The following is a 22,447-nucleotide window of genomic DNA, read 5'->3' as shown; positions in this document are numbered from 1 at the left end:
TCGGATTGCACCAGTGCTGCGGCGAGTTAGTGTTTCTGTGCACTATCATTGAAGCACTGACCAGCGTGCACGTATTTGGACACGTGGCTGCCAAGTAACTGCGTAAGATTTGGCGTAACAGAACTGATCGAAGATGGTGGAGAGTTTAGGGGTAGCTTGCTAAATGGTTTATCTAAATTATAAACGTTTACTCGCATTATTTATATAAACGTTTACTTGTGAGAAGCCGGAAGGTGATTAAATTTTAAGTAATCTTGGTCGGTGTATCTTTTCGCGCTTCTTCAACAAATTGTATAACAGAAACTAGGTGGCGATGTTAGACGCAGTCATTACCTGAAATCTTTTTCACGACACATCAGGAACGTATTTGTGCTAACACTGGGTAACAAAAGGCGATATTTTAAAAACTTCTGGCGCCTACATTTCTTTACTGCTCAACGAACTGAATCTCAACCTCGCCGGGGATATCTACATAAACTGCACTTAATTGCGACTTACGATTTCAATATAAGCTTCTCCCACAGAACCCACTGTCCCTGCTCGCGGTGCTTCCGCCTAGAAAATATTTTCCGAGAGAGGCCAATAATGAAGGATGTTTGCGTCCAGTGTGGTAGCACGGACATCAGCTTGCGTACTCATCAGACCCCCGTATCTAAGTTTTACGGCCGTTATTCATAGTAATGTTACTGGATCGTCGCCGTATATAAGTTGTTCTTCGCACAGCTGATTTGTCCTCCTTTCAGGTTTCCTTCTTGCAGACTCTGGCTACGACGTCTGGTTAGTAAACACTAGGGGCGTGCCACAGTCGAACTATCACGTGAACTTGACCACGAATGACGCTGCATTCTGGAATTGGAGGCGAGTGTGTTTCTATTTCGTCTTTCAAAAATGGTTTCGGTTGCTTCACAAGAATGCTTTCTTTCGAATGCCTAGACTAAGTATATATATCCTCATTTTACAGCTTTTTAGCAACTCTACTTCGCCAAATATTTCCTGCGTAAAATTGCTGATGCATTGCGCAGATTTGTGCTCGCTACCATTAATTTTTTTTAAAGTGCTAACATCGCAACATACTTACATAGACCAAGGAAGAGTGTTCTTCATTTAAGTGCATAGCTTTACCTAGAGTTCCATCTTCATGTAAACGCAAGGATGCTTTTTTGGAATGCTTCCGTTTCTTGGCTTCAATTTCAATTACAAAGCAAGTTGCAGTCAGCGAGCCGAAATGGTGCGTAATGGCGGCTGTGCAGTCGCTACGCGTGTCCTGATTGAGCCCCCGGGCGAAGTTCGCCACTATTACCTGCGCTTGGAATCCGTGAAACTGAAAGAGTACCCTCAATTGCGTCGCCAATTTCACGGTCGTTCTCTACGATGGTTTCCCTGTCTTCGGCTACTCCTGCGCGAACGTCAATCATGATGCTGGCGCGAGGGGAACACAAGTTCAAACCAATACAAATTCAAGTTCGTGTCCTTTTTTGGCACTGTGTGTTTCTTCACTGTCACTGCACGAACGTGACAATATAGTATATGTTATGTGTTGCTTAGTTCTTTTCAGCGTACTTCCTTTTTTTTTACATATTTTCGTTGCGTGGTGAACATCGACTAGATTTCTGTTCGACATGCACATCGACATATTCTCTAGAGCTGCTGACTGCGTTTTATCTAGGCTTTCCTAATTTTTTTTGTTATCGTTAGGTAATGAAAGGTTCCGGTATATTCATCAAATACAGAAGTCTTGTCTGTGTCCTGTTATGCTACATAAGGTTTTAGTAGTACCGAGAATTTAAGTTAGAAAAGCTACTCTGATTTTGACTTCATTTAACAAAATACGTCACTTATTGCGGCATCTATGAAACGTTTTTCACGCTCCAGCAATTTAATGCTAAGGACAACTTACACCTGTCGCGCATATTTACGGGAGATTCTGAAGAACATCGCGCGACGCACTCTTAACGCACATTCATGGTTATATTGCGCTCAGTTTTACAAACACGATATTAAGGAAGGACAGGACGTGGACGGATGTAGCGCAAACTACCAACTGTTTAATACTGGTAAAGAACGCGCTTATATACAAGGAGATATGGAGCGGGGGGGGGGGGAAGGGTTACATATAAGATATGACAAGGTGACGACGTGTGATCATAGTTCGGGTCAGGCATACATTGTTCACATGCACCCGTTCGCCCTGGCAAACTCGACCTCAGCTTTGATAAGCGCGATGGACGGAGTGCTTACGCACATCTCTTTTTCTTTAGCTATCGCAAGCGCCTCCCATATTTCTCGCTCCGTTTTTGTTTTTGATGTTCCAATGACTGTGGTGCTTTCTATTAGCGGGGAGCATTTGCATTGTTTGCAATGTGCGGCCAAGTTGCTAGGTGCTGTCAGAAGCTGACACGTGTATTTGTGCTCCCGTAACCTATCATTTAGACAACGTCCAGTTTGCCCAATGTATACTTTCCCGCAATCTAGTGGGATTTGGTAAACAACTGAAGTAGCGCATTCCACGTACTTTTTCGTGTGCTTAGTCTGACAGACCGTAGCACTAGGGTTGGCCTCTTTGGATCCTGCGTTCACCCTCTTGCACATGCCTTTTAGTTTTTGCGGGGCGGAGAACAGAACTTGAACATCATGGCGTTGGGCTGTCTTTCTTATCCGATGTGACAAGCCATGGATGTAAGGCAACACCACGCGTTTTTTCAATTTTTGCTGTGTTTTCTGCCTTTTCCTGCTGGCTCTGATTTCGGGCAACAAGTTTTCACAGATTTGCACCACCATGCTGTTCGGGTACCCACTGTTTCTTAAGCGGCTTACTTGCAAATCGATGCTCTCCCTCACAGCATGGTGGCATGATTTTTCAATTGCTTGACTGATGCAAGCCTTGGCGATGCCTCTTTTTATGATTTTAGAATGGCCAGAGTCATACCTCAGGATTTCTTTTTCTCCTCTAGTTTTGTAGCACCAGCAGATGTGGGAGCCTCTGATCCTAATGTTTATATCAAGGTACTGCAATCGGCCTTCGCTAGGAGTCTCGTACGTGAACTCTAAACCTTCATGCGCTTTTTTGAACATGCTGATGACGGTTTCTACGCTAAATGGATCGGTTTGGTTTTCTTTCATGCACACCAAATAATCGTCAACATATCTGAAACAGGTAGTTATGTTCGTTTCTCCAAACAAGGCGGCAAGTTTCCTGTCTCCCACACTCAAAAATAAGTCGGAAAGCACGGGGGCTATACAAGAACCAATAGCGATGCCATCCTTCTGCTCATACACACTGTCACCATATTCGATAAACGCACCATGTAGATACAGTTTTAACAAGTTCACAAAACTAGAAATACTGCACTTGCACACGTCCTGAAATTTGGTGTAGCCCAACGTGTCGATGGCTTCTTCTACTGCTTGTACCACCGCTTGCCTCGGGATACTGTAGAACAGGTCCTTCACGTCGATTGAAAAACAAGACGTCGGCGGGCTACTCTTTAGTGTTGCAATAACTTCGTCAGAGTTGCGGATCAAGAACGGGTCGTCGAAGGGTAAAGAGTTCAAGCAGGCCTGAAGGTAGTCCGCGACTTGTTTTTCAATCGACGTGAAGGACCTGTTCTACAGTGTCCCGAGGCAAGCGGTGGTACAAGCAGTAGAAGAAGCCATCGACACGTTGGGCTACACCAAATTTCAGGACGTGTGCAAGTGCAGTATTTCTAGTTTTGTGAACTTGTTAAAACTGTATCTACATGGTGCGTTTATCGAATATGGTGACAGTGTGTATGAGCAGAAGGGTGGCATCGCTATTGGTTCTTGTATAGCCCCCGTGCTTTCCGACTTATTTTTGAGTGTGGGAGACAGGAAACTTGCCGCCTTGTTTGGAGAAACGAACATAACTACCTGTTTCAGATATGTTGACGATTATTTGGTGTGCATGAAAGAAAACCAAACCGATCCATTTAGCGTAGAAACCGTCATCAGCATGTTCAAAAAAGCGCATGAAGGTTTAGAGTTCACGTACGAGACTCCTAGCGAAGGCCGATTGCAGTACCTTGATATAAACATTAGGATCAGAGGCTCCCACATCTGCTGGTGCTACAAAACTAGAGGAGAAAAAGAAATCCTGAGGTATGACTCTGGCCATTCTAAAATCATAAAAAGAGGCATCGCCAAGGCTTGCATCAGTCAAGCAATTGAAAAATCATGCCACCATGCTGTGAGGGAGAGCATCGATTTGCAAGTAAGCCGCTTAAGAAACAGTGGGTACCCGAACAGCATGGTGGTGCAAATCTGTGAAAACTTGTTGCCCGAAATCAGAGCCATCAGGAAAAGGCAGAAAACACAGCAAAAATTGAAAAAATGCGTGGTGTTGCCTTACATCCATGGCTTGTCACATCGGATAAGAAAGACAGCCCAACGCCATGATGTTCAAGTTCTGTTCTCCGCCCCGCAAAAACTAAAAGGCATGTGCAAGAGGGTGAACGCAGGATCCAAAGAGGCCAACCCTAGTGCTACGGTCTGTCAGACTAAGCACACGAAAAAGTACGTGGAATGCGCTACTTCAGTTGTTTACCAAATCCCACTAGATTGCGGGAAAGTATACATTGGGCAAACTGGACGTTGTCTAAATGATAGGTTACGGGAGCACAAATACACGTGTCAGCTTCTGACAGCACCTAGCAACTTGGCCGCACATTGCAAACAATGCAAATGCTCCCCGCTAATAGAAAGCACCACAGTCATTGGAACATCAAAAACAAAAACGGAGCGAGAAATATGGGAGGCGCTTGCGATAGCTAAAGAAAAAGAGATGTGCGTAAGCACTCCGTCCATCGCGCTTATCAAAGCTGAGGTCGAGTTTGCCAGGGCGAACGGGTGCATGTGAACAATGTATGCCTGACCCGAACTATGGTCACACGTCGTCACCTTGTCATATCTTATATGTAACCCTTCCCCCCCCCCCCCCGCTCCATATCTCCTTGTATATAAGCGCGTTCTTTACCAGTATTAAACAGTTGGTAGTTTGCGCTACATCCGTCCACGTCCTGTCCTTCCTTAATATCGTGTTTGTAAAACTGAGCGCAATATAACCATGAACGTTCACCAACTAGCCCCCTTCATTGCTTTACTCTTAACGCAGTTTCGACGAGATTGGCAGGTACGACCTTCCTGCTGTAGTCGACTACATCTTGGACTTGACGGGATTCTCTAAGCTGGGCCTGCTGGCGATTTCGCAGGGCGCTACCGATGTCCTGGTGTTCCTCTCAATGCTGCCTGAGTATAACAGGAAGGCAAGTTGATAAGAAAGTCACGAGCAGTGCAAGCTACATTTCGGCGTTCCCGGAAATTGGGGAGCTTTGGCGTGTCCGGAGTTCGGTTAAACGCAAGCGGACTGGGCGTTTTACTGTGTGAGCGGAGGTGCATACGAGAGCGGCCTATACGGTGCTTCGATGTCCACCTCGCCTGCTGCTATGTTGGATGGATGAGTGAATGCTATGAGCGTCCCTTTTGAAACGGTGGGGTGGGTTGCGCCACCAAACAGTTGTTATTATCTTGCCTAATGTCCTACCTATATTTAAACTAAAAGACAAACACTAAAAAAACTCCCAGCATCAAACTTTCTGGACCACTATTGAGAACATTGTTTTTGTACGCCTCCGCTGTTTGTGGCCTCCCTGCTGTCCTGCCACCAAACCTCGAATCGCCTCTTACTAACCTTCTATTGCGGACATGTTTACTTTCCCCTTGCTATCCCAGAAGCCAAGGGCTTCAATGAGTCCAGGGCAGCCTAAAGCGACAGCTGGATAGACATCTTCACATTCTAATAGAACATGCTTTATTGTTTCTCTAGCTTCATCGCAGCTAGCACATGCTTATTCTTCCTTGGTGTACCTCGCTTTATAACTACGCGTTCTAAGGCATCTTGATCTCGCTTCGCAAAGGAAGAAGCTTGCGTTGTAGTTATCTTAAATTGTGTCTTTCCTGATTTTGCTTTTTCATCTTATGTAATTACACATAGCACGCTTCTTTTGTATTGCCGCCACCTATAAGATCGTCTAAGCCTCTCTGACCGTATTTGACGTTCCTTGTTGCCATGTTAATTTGTTTACTTATGCGGGTGGCATACTTTCTTGTACGCTTACTAGTTCTTTCCCTCCACTTTGAGTGAATGTATTTCTGCTCGGTGCTGCTGCCTGCTGGCGCAGAGCTCGAACAACCATACAAACACAGTTAATGTTGCAGTAACCAAGTGTTTTTTACGTCTATGGTGATGTAATTTTTCGGCAGCGTTGTAAGGATTGTAACAGCAGAAATTGTACAACATGGACGCAAAAAGGAACGATACAGGCGTGGAGGTAACTGTACTGTCAACTGATTTCTTTATTAATATTCTCGCGCTTTCTATTTCGTCGCCAAATCCTATCCCCTTTAACGTCCTGGAGCTTCTCGCATAAGAAAGGCTTCTTTTTTGTCAAGGCCACAGACTATGTGCTTACACAGTGAACTTCGGTGTACCTTATCTTCCATGCCGTCAAAAAGTACCTGATGCACCCAGTTTAGCAGGCCTATCTGCACAGAAGCGCTTGTTGATTTAGTTCGCCAGCCTAGACTGCCAGGTTAAGTGGACAGTCATTTTTATTCTCTTTTCAGGTAAACATCTTTGTCGCTTACGCTCCCGTTGCAAACATAACGCACTTCACTACTCCACTGAGGCTACTATTTCCACTGACAGAACCGTTGACGGTAATCCCACTTTTTCCTACGTATTTTCTTTCTTTTGTTTAGTGTTTTGATTCTAGTTGAGGTTTTGAGTATATAGCCCATTCATAAAATATTTGCTGTTCAACGATCCTAAGCTACACAACGCTTGTAATGGAAGACTCCGTATCAGAATAGCGCTGGTTAATTTTTGACCCTCTTTAGGATTCATAACATTGCACCCAAAGTACGATACCCATCTTGCTTTGTTCTTTGTATTTATTTATTTATTTAATTATCACAATACCCACAGCGCCCGTAGGCATTACAGCGGGAGGGGGGAGAGAAGGAAACAAAGAACCAATAAATAAAGCAGGCAAAACAAAACATGTACCCGGAACACTTTCATACTCGCACATACACACAAGAACACTATGTTACTTCAGTGGACGTATAGAGTTTGAAAATACATCGTTGAGAGAATCGTTGCGACATCCGATGGTAGATTGTTCCTTTGGCTTATGGTTATGGGGAAGAATTACATTTTAAATGCGTCAGGTTTGCAGGTTATACCTTTGGGCTTATTTTCATGGTCCAGCCCTTGATAAACGTAATCAGGCTTGGAAAAATATTTCCCGCGATTTATACCTGTTCGAGAGTGGAATATGTCGTGAAAGAGTTTCAATCTGAGATATTTCCGGCATTGCTGTAGTGGTTCCCAACCTAAGCTTTCTTTTGCTTTTGAAACACTGAAATTGCTGGTATAAAGTTTGTAAACAGGGATAAGGTGCCTGAGAAAGGCTGGCCAACGTTTCGATAGGAGGACCTATGTTCGTCAAAGGCGGCCTCGTCATCCTCGGGGTGTTAGTCTTAAAGGGTTAGTGCAGTGACGTCACGTGCGAGTGTTGTCGCTGGCGGCTGGTTTTAAAGAGAGAGACTTCAAAGGAAACGAGCGCTGTCGTCCGACATCTGTTAGCTTCGTTCCCACGACGGGGGGACAAGAGCGGAAGAGGGGGAGCGCGGGGAGAAAAGAAAGGAGGAGAAAAAAAGAACAAAAAAAAGGGGGAAGCCAGGGTGACACCAAGACAGAAAAAAAGGGAGAGAGAGAAAGAAACAAGAAGGAGAAAAACAAAATTTTAAGAAAGACAGGGGCCTGGGAGCGTGTTGGGGATGCGAGAGGTTAGGAAGAATTCAGGGGTATCGTTGGCGGCATGTTCTTGTGGCATTAGAAGAGCCGGTCAGGCGGTCAGTGCACGAGTAACGCAAAAAACAAAAGAAACATGAGTTGTTGTAATTTGCATAAACAAAACAAATGGCAATGCTTTGTATTATTTCTAAACTGTTCACGTCACGTGCCGACCACGGATCCCACACAGCGCAAGCATAATCTAGAACAGATAGGAAATTTGATTTCTACAATGATACCTTTGTCTCCAGTGGCAACGTTTTTGCATTTATGCGCAGAAAGCCTAGAACGCGGCATGCTTTAGTTGTGATATGATCAATGTGACAGCTCCAAGAAAGAACAGGCGTGAAATAAACGCCGAGATGTTTGTGCTCCTGGACCGATAATATCTTGGTTGAATCTAAAGAGTAAAAGAAGTCATGAGTCGTTCTTTTGCTCGAAAAACGCATATGGCATGGCGTGGCAAGAACTTTATTTTGGTGTCCAGAGAAACTAGGGCCCGAGGGCAAAAGCCCCCAGGCTAAGTCGGTGGCTCCGCCCACGTAGGCACCGGTAGGCCAAAGGCTTCCCCGATGTCGTGAGCTCTCCGGATGGCCAGGAGTTGATCTTGGAGGACTTCGCTGGATATGCGCCGACTCCAGTCCTCCTCACTGTTGAGGTCCGAAGCCCTTTGGTTGGGGCGCACCCAGAACATATAATCAAATAGACACGGAGTGTGTGCACAGTTTTTACATTCCGCCGTAAAATCCTGGTCAATTTTGTTACGCACAAAAGGTGTGGGATAAGATTTAGTTTGAATCATTCTTAATGTGACTGGCTGAGCTCGGTTGAGCTTCTGATGAGGGGAAGGAAAAAATCTTCTGCCATCCTATAGTGTGAGGTGATCTCGTGAAAAGTAGTAAGTGGGTCTTTGTAGGAGCCGCAGTCATCCTGGAGCAGTTCCTGATCTGATGCGCGGCATGTGAGAGCTCGCACAGCAGTGAGCTTGCTCGTTAGGATTGCAGCCGTTGGGGTTGACCGAGTGGCCCTGATGAGCCGGAAACCAGACTAGGTGGGAGCTATCCAGTTGCTCGTAATTATGAGTATTAAGACTGTGTATAAGTAATTTGTGCGCTTCCGTTCAGACGAAGCTGGCTGAGTAGTTCCTAATAGCTGTACGGGGGAATCGGAGAAAATCGTGGAGCTTCTCCTCATTGTAATTGCAAGCGCTATGCTTGCTTCTCCGGCGGCATGAATTGAGCTCGTTTTTAGTGACGCCGCGTTTAGTAATTTAGCGTTCTCATCGACCACGGCAACAGCGTAGCGGTTGCCCGATCCATAACTAGTTGCATCGACAAAAAGAGCTGAGCTTTGTTCTTGCAGTTTACCCAGAATGCATCTGGCCCTGGCGTCCCTTCTGCCCTTGTTGTGGACAGGATGAATATTTCTAGGTATGGGGTCCACAAGTAATTGCGCCTCCACCTCCATGGGTATATTGAACTTAGAGACGTCTCCTCCTCGAGTTAGTATTCCGACTTCATCTAGAATTTTGCACCCTGGCTTAGCGTTGGAGGGTCTTGCAATTTGTCACATCGAATGCGCCTCAATGAGCTCATTTCTAGTGTTATGAAGTCCTAAATTGTTGAGGAGTTCGGTACTCGTTCCGTGCGGGAGTCCCAGAGCCCTTTTCAGTCCGGAGCGTATATTTGTGTTTAGCTTAGCCTTCTCTCCTTTCCCACAGCTCAGGTATGATGCAATGCACATGACATGACTGATGAAGAGTGCCTGATATGCTCTGATGAGATTGTCCTCCTTGAGGCTTGCATTTCGATTTGAGACCCTGCCCAGGAGCCTTAAAATACTGTTGGCCTGCCCTGTGAGACGGTTTAGAGCCGTAGCATTACAGCTCCTTGCGTCAATGAGAAGACCCAGAATTTTAATTGTGTCTACTCTGGGTATGACCCGTCCTGTGTTGTCTGTGATTTTAATTGGCAGAGTTTCTAAATGCACAAGGTTTCTAACACCACGTCTCCCCTGTCTAAAGAGCAGCAGCTCAGATTAACTAGCTAATAGCCTGAGTCCGTTGCCCTTAAGGAAGGATTCTGTGGCGTCTACGGCTGCCCGTAGTGTCTGCTCTAGTGCTGCGAGTGAACCCCTGCGGACCCACACTGTGATATCGTCAGCGTATATGACGTGCCCCAAGCTCGGGATTTTGGACAATTCCTCCGAGAGCCTGTGCATGGCAATGTTAAAAAGAAGTGGGGACAATACCAAACCTTGTGGTGTGCTGCTTCCTAAATTGTATGGACCGCCTGTGAATGTCCCGAGTTTGACCCAAGCTGTCCGATTAACTAGAAAGGACCTCACATAATTGTAAAAATTGCTTCCGAGATTCAAGGTAGGATATGGTAGGATGGATATGGTAGGTAGGTAGGATTCCATATAGGATATGTTTATGTGCCACCGTATCAAATGCGTTGATAAGATCCAGACCTAGGATGCCCTTTACGTCCCTGCTAGGGTCGTCAGTAATAGCACGTTTGATCATGAGCATGGCGTCATGTGTGGATAATGCCTTCCGAAAACCTATGAGATTGTGCCTGAAAAGCTCCTGGTTTTCCATGTGTTCTATTATCCTGTTATGAATAGCATGTTCGGCTACCTAGCCAATACAGGATGTAAGTAATATGGGCCTGAAGTTCTCCTTTGTTAGTGGTTTGCCGGGTTTCGGTGTAGACGTCACCTTTGCCTCCCTCCATTCTGGTGGGACGGTGCCGGATCTCCAGTGAGTGTTCATTTTGACCGTGATTATGTCTATGGCATCATCGTCCAGGTTTCGCAAAAGTTTATTTGTGATGCCATCCGGACCCGGGGCAGATCTGCCATTTGAATTATAAAGTACATGCCTTATTTCAGCTGCAGTGAAGTCACTGTCCAAGTCCGGTTGCGATATTCTGGAGTAACGTTCGCTTATTTCTTCTTCCTTCTCATATTAATTTTTTAGTGGCCGGTACATGTTTGCGAGGTCGTTTGCGACCTCTATTGCTGTCCGCCCTATAGTTACTTGCTTATTCACGAGTCTGTTTATGGTGAGGTTTGTAGTACCTCTGGAGAGCTTGTTCTTAAGGAGACTCTTCAGTAGATTCCATTTGCCTCCTCTGCGTAATCTGCCGTCTGTTTCTGAGCAAGCTTCGTCCCCTTGTTGACGTGAGAGTTGAGCCGCGTAGGTTTCGATACCACGATTAACTTGGACGATCCTGGCTCTAAGTCTTCTATTAAGTATTTGACTCTTCCATCTGGTTAGAAGAGAATTCTTCGCCTCCACCATGTGAGGTAGCTTGGAGCCCATTTTTGGGACTTCGATTTCTGTTGAGACTGCTTTAGTAGCGTTCTTAACCGTTGCCTTCAGTTGATCTAAAAGCTCCTCATAAGATTCGCCATCTATGCTGGTTTCCTTACGCAACTTACGAAAGAGATCCCAGTCCACGTACTCATATTTGCTGTGGAGATGGTGGTTGCATCTGTAAGATGACCTCAATTATGTAATGATCACTTCCTAAACTCTCCTGCAGATTGTCCCACGAGCCTTCAATTCCCCGATGGAATGTTAGATCCGGGGTTGTATGTCTGGTAGTGGAGGTACCAGTTCTCGTGGGGAAATTAGCATCTGTAATAAGAGCAAATAATAACTCACTGGCCGTGGTTGCTAAATCAGTACCCTTGACGCTCTGATGACCACAGCCCCATTCTTTGTTGGGAGCGTTGAAGTCCCCAGCCACTACGAGTGGGGCTGTATCTGCCTTATTGGAAATGCGGCTCAAGAGGGTCCTAAAATCCCTTTTCCTGTCTGCTGGAGAGCTTTAAACGTTGGCTATAAACACGTTTGCTGCTTTTTCGTTCTTCAGGATGAGTTCGATCATTTGTGCTGCAAGACCAACCTTGTACTTGGGAAGCTCGTGAGTTTCATAGGAAGTACCCTTTCGAACCAAAGTCGCTATTCCCGGACCTCTGGAATGATCAAGGTTTCGGAGTTGCAACCTGGTAGAGAGATATGCTCCTTAGCTAGTGTTTCCTGTAAGTTAATAACGTGCGGCTTAACTTTGGCCGATCTAATAAGCGGCTGCACGGGAGCCTTGTGCCTTCGGAAACTCGCACAATTCCACTGCCAGATTTCAATGTTATTGCTGTCGTTTGCAGCCATTATGGTACCATTGGTTGACTACCCGAACCCCTAGCTTCCGCGCTCGGGCTACCGTTTGTGCCTCCGTGGATTGCCGGCCTTTCTAGTTGACCTACTCGAACATCTAGATGAGTGATGAGCTCCATGATTTTCGCCAGAGTCCTGTCTATTGTTGCTAACCTTGCAGCTATTCTGACTTTCCTGGGTTTCGGGGGTGCCTCACCCTATCCCATCTCTACTGCCTCAGTGGTTTCTAAATCTTCCTCCTCCGTTTCGTTAATTGGAACAGGATGGGGGTCTTTACGTTTGGGTTTGCCGGCTAAGGGTTTTGGAGCCGTTGTCTCCATCTAATTACGGGGTGTTTCGGAACCTTCTTTAAAGGATTTGAAAGCCTCCCTCAGCTGAGACATTTTTTGCCTCAATTTCCGATTTTCGGATTCTAATGCCAATATTCGGGGATTTGACTCACGTTCCGCGGCTGTGCCCTATTGTTCGTACTCCTAGACCTTGCCCTTGTAGGTTGTCCTGATTTTCCAGGGCCTCCGTTCTTGACTCGGTCGACCAAGGTCGCTCTTGGGGTCGACTGTAACCGGAACCTCGAACTTGCCCCAGGCCCTCGGTGTTGCGAGTCGACACCAGAAGATTCTCCGGAGCTGGATTGTCCTCTGGATCGAGAACGCTCCCTGGAGCGGGAGCACCCTCGTGAGCTGGAGCGTCCTCTCGTGCGAGAGCGCAAGTTGGCGTCATTTTCTTGCATCATCCATTTGCGCTGGGAATCGTCGCCGTCGTCAATATCGACGGCCACCTGTTTACAGCGCTCTTGCTGTCGTTGGCACCTTCGACACCTTTGTCTCACAATATAAGGCATCTGGAACCTTCGACTGCATTTACGGTCCCCAGTTGGGTGTGCGCCGCCGCAAATAGCGCACTTGGGATCACATTGATGATCTTCAGGTGGGGAAGTGATTACACAGCCCCTACACTTCGTTGGATATAGATCCGACGTGTGTCCCAATCCGGCGAGTGCTAGGAAGTGTAGGGACTGTGGAATCACTTCCCCACCTGAAGATCATATAACGCATATGAAGGTTTTTTTTTTAATTTAATGAGCATGTGCCACTACTTGCACCACTCATTTGCCTTGTAGAGGTCATTTTGTAAAACATTGCAGTCATGGGTAGTTGAATAGTCCTGTACAAAACACAATCTTCGGCAAATAGCATGATTTGCGATGAAATACCGGAGCAAATATCACTTATATAGATAAGAAACAAAAGCGGTGCTATGGCTGATCCTCGGGGCACGCCAGAGGGCACATCAACTTCACGGGATGTTTTGCCATTAAGCACAACTTCCTGTTTTCTTTTATTGAGGTATTCCTTTATCCAATGAACAACCGTACTGTTTATATTATACATTTCAAATTTTTCTGTAAGTAAAGATTGAGGGACAACATCGAACGCCTTCTTGAAATCTAGAAACAAACAGTCAACAGAAAAACCCTTATCCAAAGCCCCTGCTAAATCATGCAGGGGCTGTAGCAGGGAGTCGAATATACGATGCCGTGCCGAAAAGCAGAACGCCAAGGAAGCGGAGCCATCGCGTTTGCTCCATTGCTGTCTAGTTTTGTAGTTGCTGCAGTAGTTCCTCAGCAGGTCAAACTTCCCACTTTGTCGCAGTTAGTAATGAGAAAGTCGCCCACCTGTACGTGTATGCTTTCCAACTCTCCCGATTTTTTCGTAATCTCTGTGAATTAGGGTTTGATTTAGAATTTTACGAATGTTGCGTCGAGTTTTTACGAAAACATACCGTAGGGGAGGAAGTTCCGTTAACCGGTTGCCGAAGTTCCCGAAGCGGTCGAAATTGGGAACATGATTGTTTCCATAATGTTAACAGCAATGTTTTGCTTGCGCGTATTTGCTGGGCCAAGCATTTATATGGCGTCTAAATGAAAATTTTTGTTAGTAAATTACGTACCTTTCTCAGAAAAGGAGTGCATTCAGGGCGACAAAAATGAAGTGCTCGTGCCCCCCCCCCCTCCTCGTACCCCTCCTCATCAGCACGCCTTTTCGGTTTTAGGAATTTTAAAGTTGATACGTTGGCAAGTATGCTATACGATTCTGACGGTGTATGCTAATTATTATGATTTTGCTCTTAACACTATAGTTACGTCAAGCAATTGGACTTTACAAAATTTTCTTTAAGCGCATTCTTGTGTAACCGTGTTAGACATAAGGAACAAACCTCTGGCCTCAGCTAAGTCTGTGCAGCAATTAAACCCTAAGCTGGCAATAACATGTGTTCTCCAGGACAACAATAAAAAAGAGTTGCAACATATATGTTGGCATCTATGTGAAGCGAAGCTCCAGTCAAGCTGTGAATGAAATCTTGCAAAACTAACGGCGATGTGTACGACAGTTTTTTTTTTCTATGCAACCTGAACTCTTGCGCAATGTTTATGTTTATTCCCCATAAAGGCCACACCGTTATTCCAACGTCATTTTTACGTTTATGCACTGCACCGCCCACAAACCATGCCGAAATGCAAACAGCGAATTAGGAGAGTGCATAGTGTGAGATGTGTATGCAGTGATGTCACAAACACGGAGGCTATGTATAATGCCTGCCGAGGGAAGAATGGTAAGGATAGGTGCGTGAATGCACAGAAAAGGTAGGACCCACATCTAGCTGCATTTAAGGATTCTTTTCTTGCCTCCCAGTGACACATGCCGAAGTGCAAAGTCAAGGAGGAACCGCGTAAATCAAAGCGTCAGTTCAATTTTATGCGCCGCTCCACTAACAGGCTGGTGTGCTTTTGAGATATCTGTGAGCCTACATTATTTTTTACCAGCCACGGTGGCTTAACGTCCATGGTGTTGCACTATAGCAAACACGAGGGGGCGGAATCAAATCCCGGCCGCGGTGGCCGCATTTCGATGGGGGCGAAATGCAAAAACACCCGAGGTCCAGTGCATTGCGGGCACATTAAAAATGCCCTGGCAGACGAAATTATTCCGAAGTGCCCAGCTACTGCGTGCCTCATAATGAAATCGTGGTCTTGCCACGGAAAACCCCGGAATTGAATTAAATTACGCTATTAGTTCAGATTCTGTGGAGCAATATATATATATATATATATATATATATATATATATATATATATATATATATATATATATATATATATATATATACATATACACACAACCGACAACCCTCCCTTACCACGAAATTTTCTTGTTTGAGCAATACGAGTAAAGTATGGGAAATACTTCGCAATCTGTCTTAACTAATTTATTGCGTTTTTTTAGCGTCGCTCTGATTAAGCCCTTTATTACATCTTCGCTGTCGGCAATTACAGATGATAAACGACATCTTCACCCACGGCGGACTCCTCGTCTCAAATCCGCTAAAGCAGATGATGATTGCGACAGCATGCAACAGTCCACTGCGTGAAGTCTGCTACCTACCTTATGCCATCATTTTTGGAAAAAATGCCAAACAACACAACAGTGTGAGTAATCCCTTCGAATACTTTGCTTGATCACTTGCTTGAGCAGCTAGCTGCGCATTTTCTTGCGGGAATATATTAGGCTTCTGACAGTGGAGACAAAGAAAATTGCAACTTTATCTATGTGCGTGTGAAATTTCACCCTCTCCCGTTTTCATCTATGAAGAATACCACCTTTTCACCTAGTGATGCCGCCAACTTATACACCTCACGGCAGCATCAAATGACTCAGTATATGTGCTTACGAAACATCACGTATGCATGTGCTTACCGCAGTGCTATTCTTAGTGCGCACCACGGTTGGTAGTCCACCATGTAGCACAGCAACACAGCGATCCTACAGTTTGACTCGCAAAGTGCAGGATCAAACACAACATTTGTAATTATTCATTTGTCTGTCTGGTTTCTACCCTAGCGAGCAGATATGAGTCGCACTAGTATCAGCATCAAAAGCGTTTGGGTGCGAGCTAGTTGGTACGGATCATTCATATTTCAAACAGCGCCAAAAAGCAAAGACAAGGGAGGACACAGGACGCGCTCGTCCTGTGCCCTCCCTTGTCCTTGTTTTTTGGCGCTGTTTTAAATATGAATCAGCATCAACCTATCCGCGGCTTTGATTACGCTGCCTTCGCAATCGGCCCACTGTCAAAATCTGTCGAAATCTTGAACAAACGACAATGAGTTCCGTTTGTAATGCTATCACATATCAGGCTTGGAAGAAATTTTTTTTTTTTTTTTTTGCTCTCGGTGGCTTGTAACATACAGGTTTGTCTGTAGAATTGATGAAAGCACAAAAACGAAGGTCCTTCGAGATTTATTGTTTCCCGCAAATATAGGTTGTGGGAAACACTTTGTAGCTTTGCGAGTTTTTAATTTTTGAATGTCGTTTACTGCCATCCTGTTTTTGTGCAATTAAGAATTTTGTCGATTTTCATCTGCTAATTCATTTTATTTCTGAGCATTTCCCGCATGGTTTACCTATGTTCTCGCTACTCTCTTCTGCTCTATTGATTTCGTAGTACGACATTCTTTACAACTGTAGAAAGTTCAAGATAGAATGAAAAAAACTTGTATATTTAACGTCTCATGAAATACAATTTTTTTTTTCATCTACGAAGACTAGGGTACCTGTCTACATCGCAAGCTTCCCTGCGGGCACTTCGACCAAAACCGTTTTGCACTATACACAGGTACAGTGAACTGCGAAGCTGTGCGCCGGTGTTTCGAAAATTTGTCCTCTTTGACTGCATCAGGGAGCATTAACGGACCCTGGCGGTCCATATATATCTATTTATTCATTATATATGCTGTTATGTGATGAGCGTCCATAATACAGTCATCACTTCCCGCCAAAATATACCCCCCCCCCCATTTAGAGCGATATTCAGGGTGTAATAATGCTACCTAATGCAGTCAAAGAGGGCCCATGTCCTCTTTGTTGGAACATGTTCAAACTTGTCGCAATGGAAACTTCGAAGCAGGAGAAATCGCTGACATCTCCTGGCTTCTCGTCCTCTTCAGGCCATCCGTTTACGGGCTATCAGCTTAGATTTTAGGCTGGCTTAGATACCAGTAAACATGATATTTCAATGCTTGGCCAGAGAGGGGACACGTTAGCTTGTCCATGTATGGTCCGTTTACAGGTATCCTCGAATAGACAAACTTGGGAGCGGCACCCCGTGGCGACATCAAACAGAAAGCCGCTATGCGAAGGCTCTTTGAGCTCACGCCTATTTGTGGCTACGAAGAAAAGACAAAGAAAAGTGTACATTTAGGCATATTTTATCACTGTAGGCAAACAGGACATATTGTGTCTTCCTCAGTGGTACTGTGTACCTCGAGGAAGGCGTAACCTGAGATGCCAAAGTTCTCGGATGTCTCTCTTGCAACTCACGCATGCGCACAACACTCGGACAAGTACAAAAAAGAAGGTCTTCCCCCTCCACGGCACAGACGCCAAAAAAATGGCGACATCCGCTTTCGCCGCTCTGCAAGCAAAAGTAGAGGGCGTAACGTGAATGGAGCTCGGTGAGGTCTCGTAGCTTCGCCGACGAGAGAACCGGACTGGCACCGAATGGCCTCGATCGGATTCGATTACACGGATAGAACGAGCCGAGCACGTTTCGAGTGCTCCGTTTGAACCAGCAGAACACGGAGTTGCGCGTCAAAGGGTTCTAGTGTGGTCAATAATGACAAGCCGGAGGTAGCTTAAACTTGCCGCGACATGGTTTCGTGTTAGGTCGACTTTTTCTGACTTTAATTGTAACGCTTGACGTTACCCCGTGCTTTATTCCCTATGTGGCTCGTAAATTAAGCCTTCGTACAAAAGCTGAAATGGCGTAGACGTGCGTAGGAAGGCTCGCTAAACCGCTTGCATATGCGTCTGACGGTATTCATATGTCCGCTTCCGCTAAGCATCTTCGCTGTGCACGAAAAAAATGGTCTTCCCAAGGCGTTGTTTAAGCATTTATGTTGCCATTGCGCTTTAAATTGTCATGCAGAAATATTTGCGCGGACTGCTTTGCTATCTTATTCTCTTACAATCAACGAGCCTCCTCATTTTCTAACGCTTTCTTTCATACTTTTAGGTCTACAGGGCAAGGAACTTTGTTAGGTTTGACTACGGAATCTTAAAGAACTTGGTCAAGTATGGACAGGTACGTGCTCGTTATACACGATGTCGTTTCAGCGTACCTTTTACCGCTGCTTTTCATTCTCAGTACCGTTTTATCGGGAGTTTACGTCGCTCCCGAGAAAAAGTATCATCGTGCCGAATTATTAGCCTCGAGTATGCGAAGTAGTATACCGCGCCGGAGAGCATGCAAGTACCAAAGAATGACGAGAACGCGAAACAGAGTATCGGGGTACACACTTGGAGCTGAACACGCAGAAAACTAACGTTCACTGGCCTGGCGAGAAAACTAGAGTTGTGATTGGTAGTCAGTGGCTGGAAGCAGGGTAGGAGGCTGCTTGCCTCGGCCAGCTCATCACACGCGTCCACCATCATGAGCAGGAATTGTGAACCGTCAAGTACTGGCTATGGATCGCACACGTTAGTCTGTATGAAATCATGGCCGCCAGCTTACTGACAGTCCTGAAAAGAAGAAAAAATAACAGATATGCAGTTATGGCGTTCTACCTCCGCTACACTAAAATACCGACATTACCAGGGTAACAAAGAAACCCGGGGGAAGATAAGGAATGCTAAACGAGTTGCACGGAAGACCCAAATGATGCGCGCATGGTACCCGGACACGAAAACGGCTGTATGAAGTGACGTAGCATATGTAGGCAGCTGGTAAATGGACTATAGGTCAGACTATATGGAAGAAGGGTAGTTGAACGGGGGCGCTATAACGTAAAACTATTCCAAACTTTTCTATTCCAATTCTGCAATCAGCCCTCCGCGATTGGTCAAAAACATTTTTGGACCACCCCCTCCCTTCACCTGTCTGTCACGCGACGTCACAAAACCGCAAAAAGTGAAGCGTCAAAGTGACGTGTACGCGTTAAAGATGCATTAATTTGCCGAACAAAACTGAATTTTCTTCTGAATCGCCGCGGGTTGGCCCGTTCTGAAAGGAATAAAAAGATGGCTGCCGCCGATCGCTCAGGCACTGGCTACTCGGACCTGCCGGAGAGCATGGGTTTATTTTCTTGTAATAAAGCTTATTAAGTGGCCGTGTAACGTTTTCGAGCACTTTCGGTACGTTTACGACCTCGTTCTGCCAACTGTTCTTTGCTGAGGATCCGTTTTAGCGTCATTCTTGAGCTTCCGTTGCATGCCGCCGCGATTGTCGACGAGCCACTGCAAGCTATGTAAGGGAAAGTGGACCAATCGCAGACTCCGGCACCGCCCTCTCCATCCGGTTATCGATTTTCAGTGCAGTGGCTCTGCCCCATCGAATCCCTCTCCACTTGAGCGTGCTCCTCGCCTCATGTGAGCCAATTAGATAAGACATGCCGCTCAGTGTAGGCAATGTTATTCGTTTTTCAAGCAAACAAAAGTGACCTATGAACGAGGGGAGCGTTTGATTGGTGTGTTGCGACAACCCTGCGGGTGACCGCCCGATGCTTGCGTCGGCGGTTACGCAATTTGACGTCAGGAGATTGGAATATAAGCATATTGGAAGAGTTTTACGTTATAGGGCCCCAGGTGTTGTAGTGGGCAGAGTAGATAACCGTCTGTTAGAGCAATAAGTTGGTTTCCAAGGGTAGGAGCACGGCAGTTCAGGCTAGCGCGTTATCTGAAGGGGTGAGGTTGAAATTAGCAAGAGTAGAATGGAGCCAGCTGACTCAAAATAGAGGTAAGAGTAGATGTAAATTGCTGGGTGAATAAATTCACCCTACAACCGATATAAACAGCCTGCGTTTGCTACTGCTAATGATGATAAATATTTTGATGGAGATGATGATGATGACGACAGTGGTGGCGGTGACGATAATAACGATGATAACAATTACAATGAAGACGGCGTGCAACGATGATGAAACTGTGCTAAATGAACACGGCTTAGGCAACCCCTATTTTCCTGCGATATTACATGTACGTTAAAGCAATAATTGTTACTTACTATATTCAAGTGTCTAACTATATGATAATTTTGGCACCATTTTTCTGTGTGCATTAGCCCGAATAGTTTGTCAACGGAAAAAAAAAATTATTCTAAGCTTTATTGCGGTGTACAACATACTTCACGCGATTAAGACTTTTGAAGTGTAAGCGTAAGTTTAAGGAGCGAAAAGGCTGTCTAAAAGCAGGGGCTTTGTTGTTGCAAAATTCTGCACTGCACTACAGAGAAATAGGACTGGCTGAACACCAGCCCATACGTACCTAAAGTTAATGACAGTATGCTCAATGATAGTATGCAGTATACCCCTGTGCTCTATTCAGTTTACTCCCTACCGGCTATAACGTAAACTAGAAGATTCCTCAGTGCTCTCTACTGACGCCATATACAGTTTCAGCCAGCGCAGCTTACTTGGTTGTGCATTATATTGACAAGACACTACCCAGTAGCCACTATAGTTAACTGAATCTGAGACTTTCACATTCTAACCCTGACAGCCGGCCTTCTGTTATGAAGTACAAATAAACATGGATTTGGCGGCTATATATATAGCCGCCAACAGCATACGCTAAAATGAACATCCTTCTCCTTTTCCTCTTACTACCACTGCAACCGCTGCTGCAATTACGGCTGATATTGCTACTACTGCTACCATCAACTAGCACTACTACTACTACTCAAAATTAAATTCTGGGGTTTTACGTGCCACGATCTCGATATGATTATAAGGCACGCCGTTAAAGAAGACTCCGGAAATTGGATACCTTCAACATGCCCTCAATGCATGGGACACCGGCGTTCTCGCATTTTCCTCTCGTCGGAACGCGTCCTCCGCGGCCAGGATTCGATGCCAAGATCTCGTGCTTAGCAGCGCAACACCATAGCCACAAAGCCACCGCGGTGGGTTATACTACTACTACTAGTACTACTACTACTGCTGCTGCTAGTACTACTACTGCTACCGTTGTCTAGAAGAACTGATTGTTGGGCGAGCTTGTACGAATGCATGAGTGCCTTGCAGGCGCAATAAAGGCGAAAACGCCCCGAGAAGTGAACGCCTTCTCTACTGTCATCGACTTCATCCCGCTATTAAATGAATCATACCCCAGCATATCATGCTACGTTGCTTCTACAGTATTTCTTCTCGCTTCAATTCAAACTCACGTTATTACATCATCTTTCCTTTCCATAGAGCAGAAGAAAGCTGCTCTTGATAAAATGTGAAAACGAAGACTTGAAAATTCGGCGCCTGTTTCAGGTGAAGCCGCCAGCTTATCCCCTGGAACAAATCCGAGTCCCTGTGGCAATCTACCAGGGACAGGGTGACAACTTCGCCGTTCCCCAGGACATGGATGACCTGAGCGAGCGGCTCAAGCACGTGCTGGTGCTGAAGTATATGGTCCCGGACCCAGATTTTGGCCATTTGGACTTCCTCATGGGCTTTAACGCCACAGCTATTCTCCACAGCCACATGATGTATTTGATCTCGCAGTACACAACTGTCCAACTGTCGTTTGAGTGTGACAAACGTGTTCACGTGCTCTCCCCTTGTTCACTGAGGATGAAGGAAAAGAAGAATGCCGTGGAGTCCTCATAGTTGCAATGCTAAAAAAAGTGGAACAAATGTACAAACGTGTACGCTCTTTCCCCCACGAAACAACTAAAGTAATTGTAGAACAACCTTGCAAGAATCTGCGCAATGAGGAGACCGCGACATTCGATCGATGTCGAATATCTCTTACCCAAGTGTGTCACTCTTTTAGATTTTAGGTCCCATATTTTCCTACCGTTCCATGCTTCCTTTACTTACAATAGCAAGGTTCTCGGCTTTTGCTATAAATAATGACTTTAGACGCTGTTCTATTGCGGAATAACTGCAGTCATATAATTTAAATACCAGTAGATTGACCAAACTCACAGCGAAGCACTACCGTCCATGTTTTACTACGTACTTCCACGCACTTTTATAGTCGTTTTTGCAGTTTTGAAATATCTGAAACTGCACGCTCGCGCGCACAAAAATAGTGGGCTAGCAGAGAAAATTACGTAGTCATCTGCCGCCGTTCTGAATTGCACAGGAAAATGAAACTTGATCACATGCACTACGCCCTCAGCTATGAAAACAAGTCACAAAAGACTCAGCTGAGCCCGCTGCATGTCAGTACACTCGGTGTTCCAAACAAGAAACGCAAGCCAGTAAACTGATTCTTAAAGAAGAGATAATTCTTTCTTCACCCTTGCTTTGGGCACTACAGAGCTCATGAGTGATATTTGTTCAAACACGATGTCAGTTTGACCACAAACTATGTGAATGAGTGCTTTTGTGAAAATAA

General features: G+C 45.4%; 1 protein-coding gene across 1 annotated transcript; it reads left to right on the top strand.

Moving 5' to 3' along the window:
• Nucleotides 1-1,225: 1,225 nt before the first annotated feature.
• LOC126543662 (lysosomal acid lipase/cholesteryl ester hydrolase-like) lies at nucleotides 1,226-21,711 on the top strand. Its single transcript, XM_055078140.1, has 7 exons — nucleotides 1,226-1,329; nucleotides 5,129-5,279; nucleotides 6,640-6,732; nucleotides 15,394-15,546; nucleotides 16,662-16,733; nucleotides 18,132-18,200; nucleotides 21,373-21,711. The coding sequence occupies exons 1-7, from the start codon at nucleotides 1,226-1,228 to the stop codon at nucleotides 21,709-21,711; spliced, it is 981 nt and encodes a 326-aa protein (XP_054934115.1).
• Nucleotides 21,712-22,447: the final 736 nt, after the last annotated feature.

Source organism: Dermacentor andersoni, chromosome 10 (assembly GCF_023375885.2).
Source record: "Dermacentor andersoni chromosome 10, qqDerAnde1_hic_scaffold, whole genome shotgun sequence".
In the NCBI taxonomy this organism is placed as follows: domain Eukaryota; kingdom Metazoa; phylum Arthropoda; class Arachnida; order Ixodida; family Ixodidae; genus Dermacentor; species Dermacentor andersoni.
This window is presented reverse-complemented; position numbering and strand designations above follow the sequence as displayed.

Coding starts and splice junctions, on each gene's coding strand:
- LOC126543662 (XM_055078140.1), top strand. CDS start 1,226: ATGGTGCGTAATGGCGGCTGTGCAGTCGCTACGCGTGTCCTGATTGAG. Junction 1,330..5,128: donor GAATCCGTGAAACTGAAAGA/GTACCCTCAATT, acceptor CTCTTAACGCAG/TTTCGACGAGATTGGCAGGT. Junction 16,734..18,131: donor CCGTTTTGCACTATACACAG/GTACAGTGAACT, acceptor TCATACTTTTAG/GTCTACAGGGCAAGGAACTT.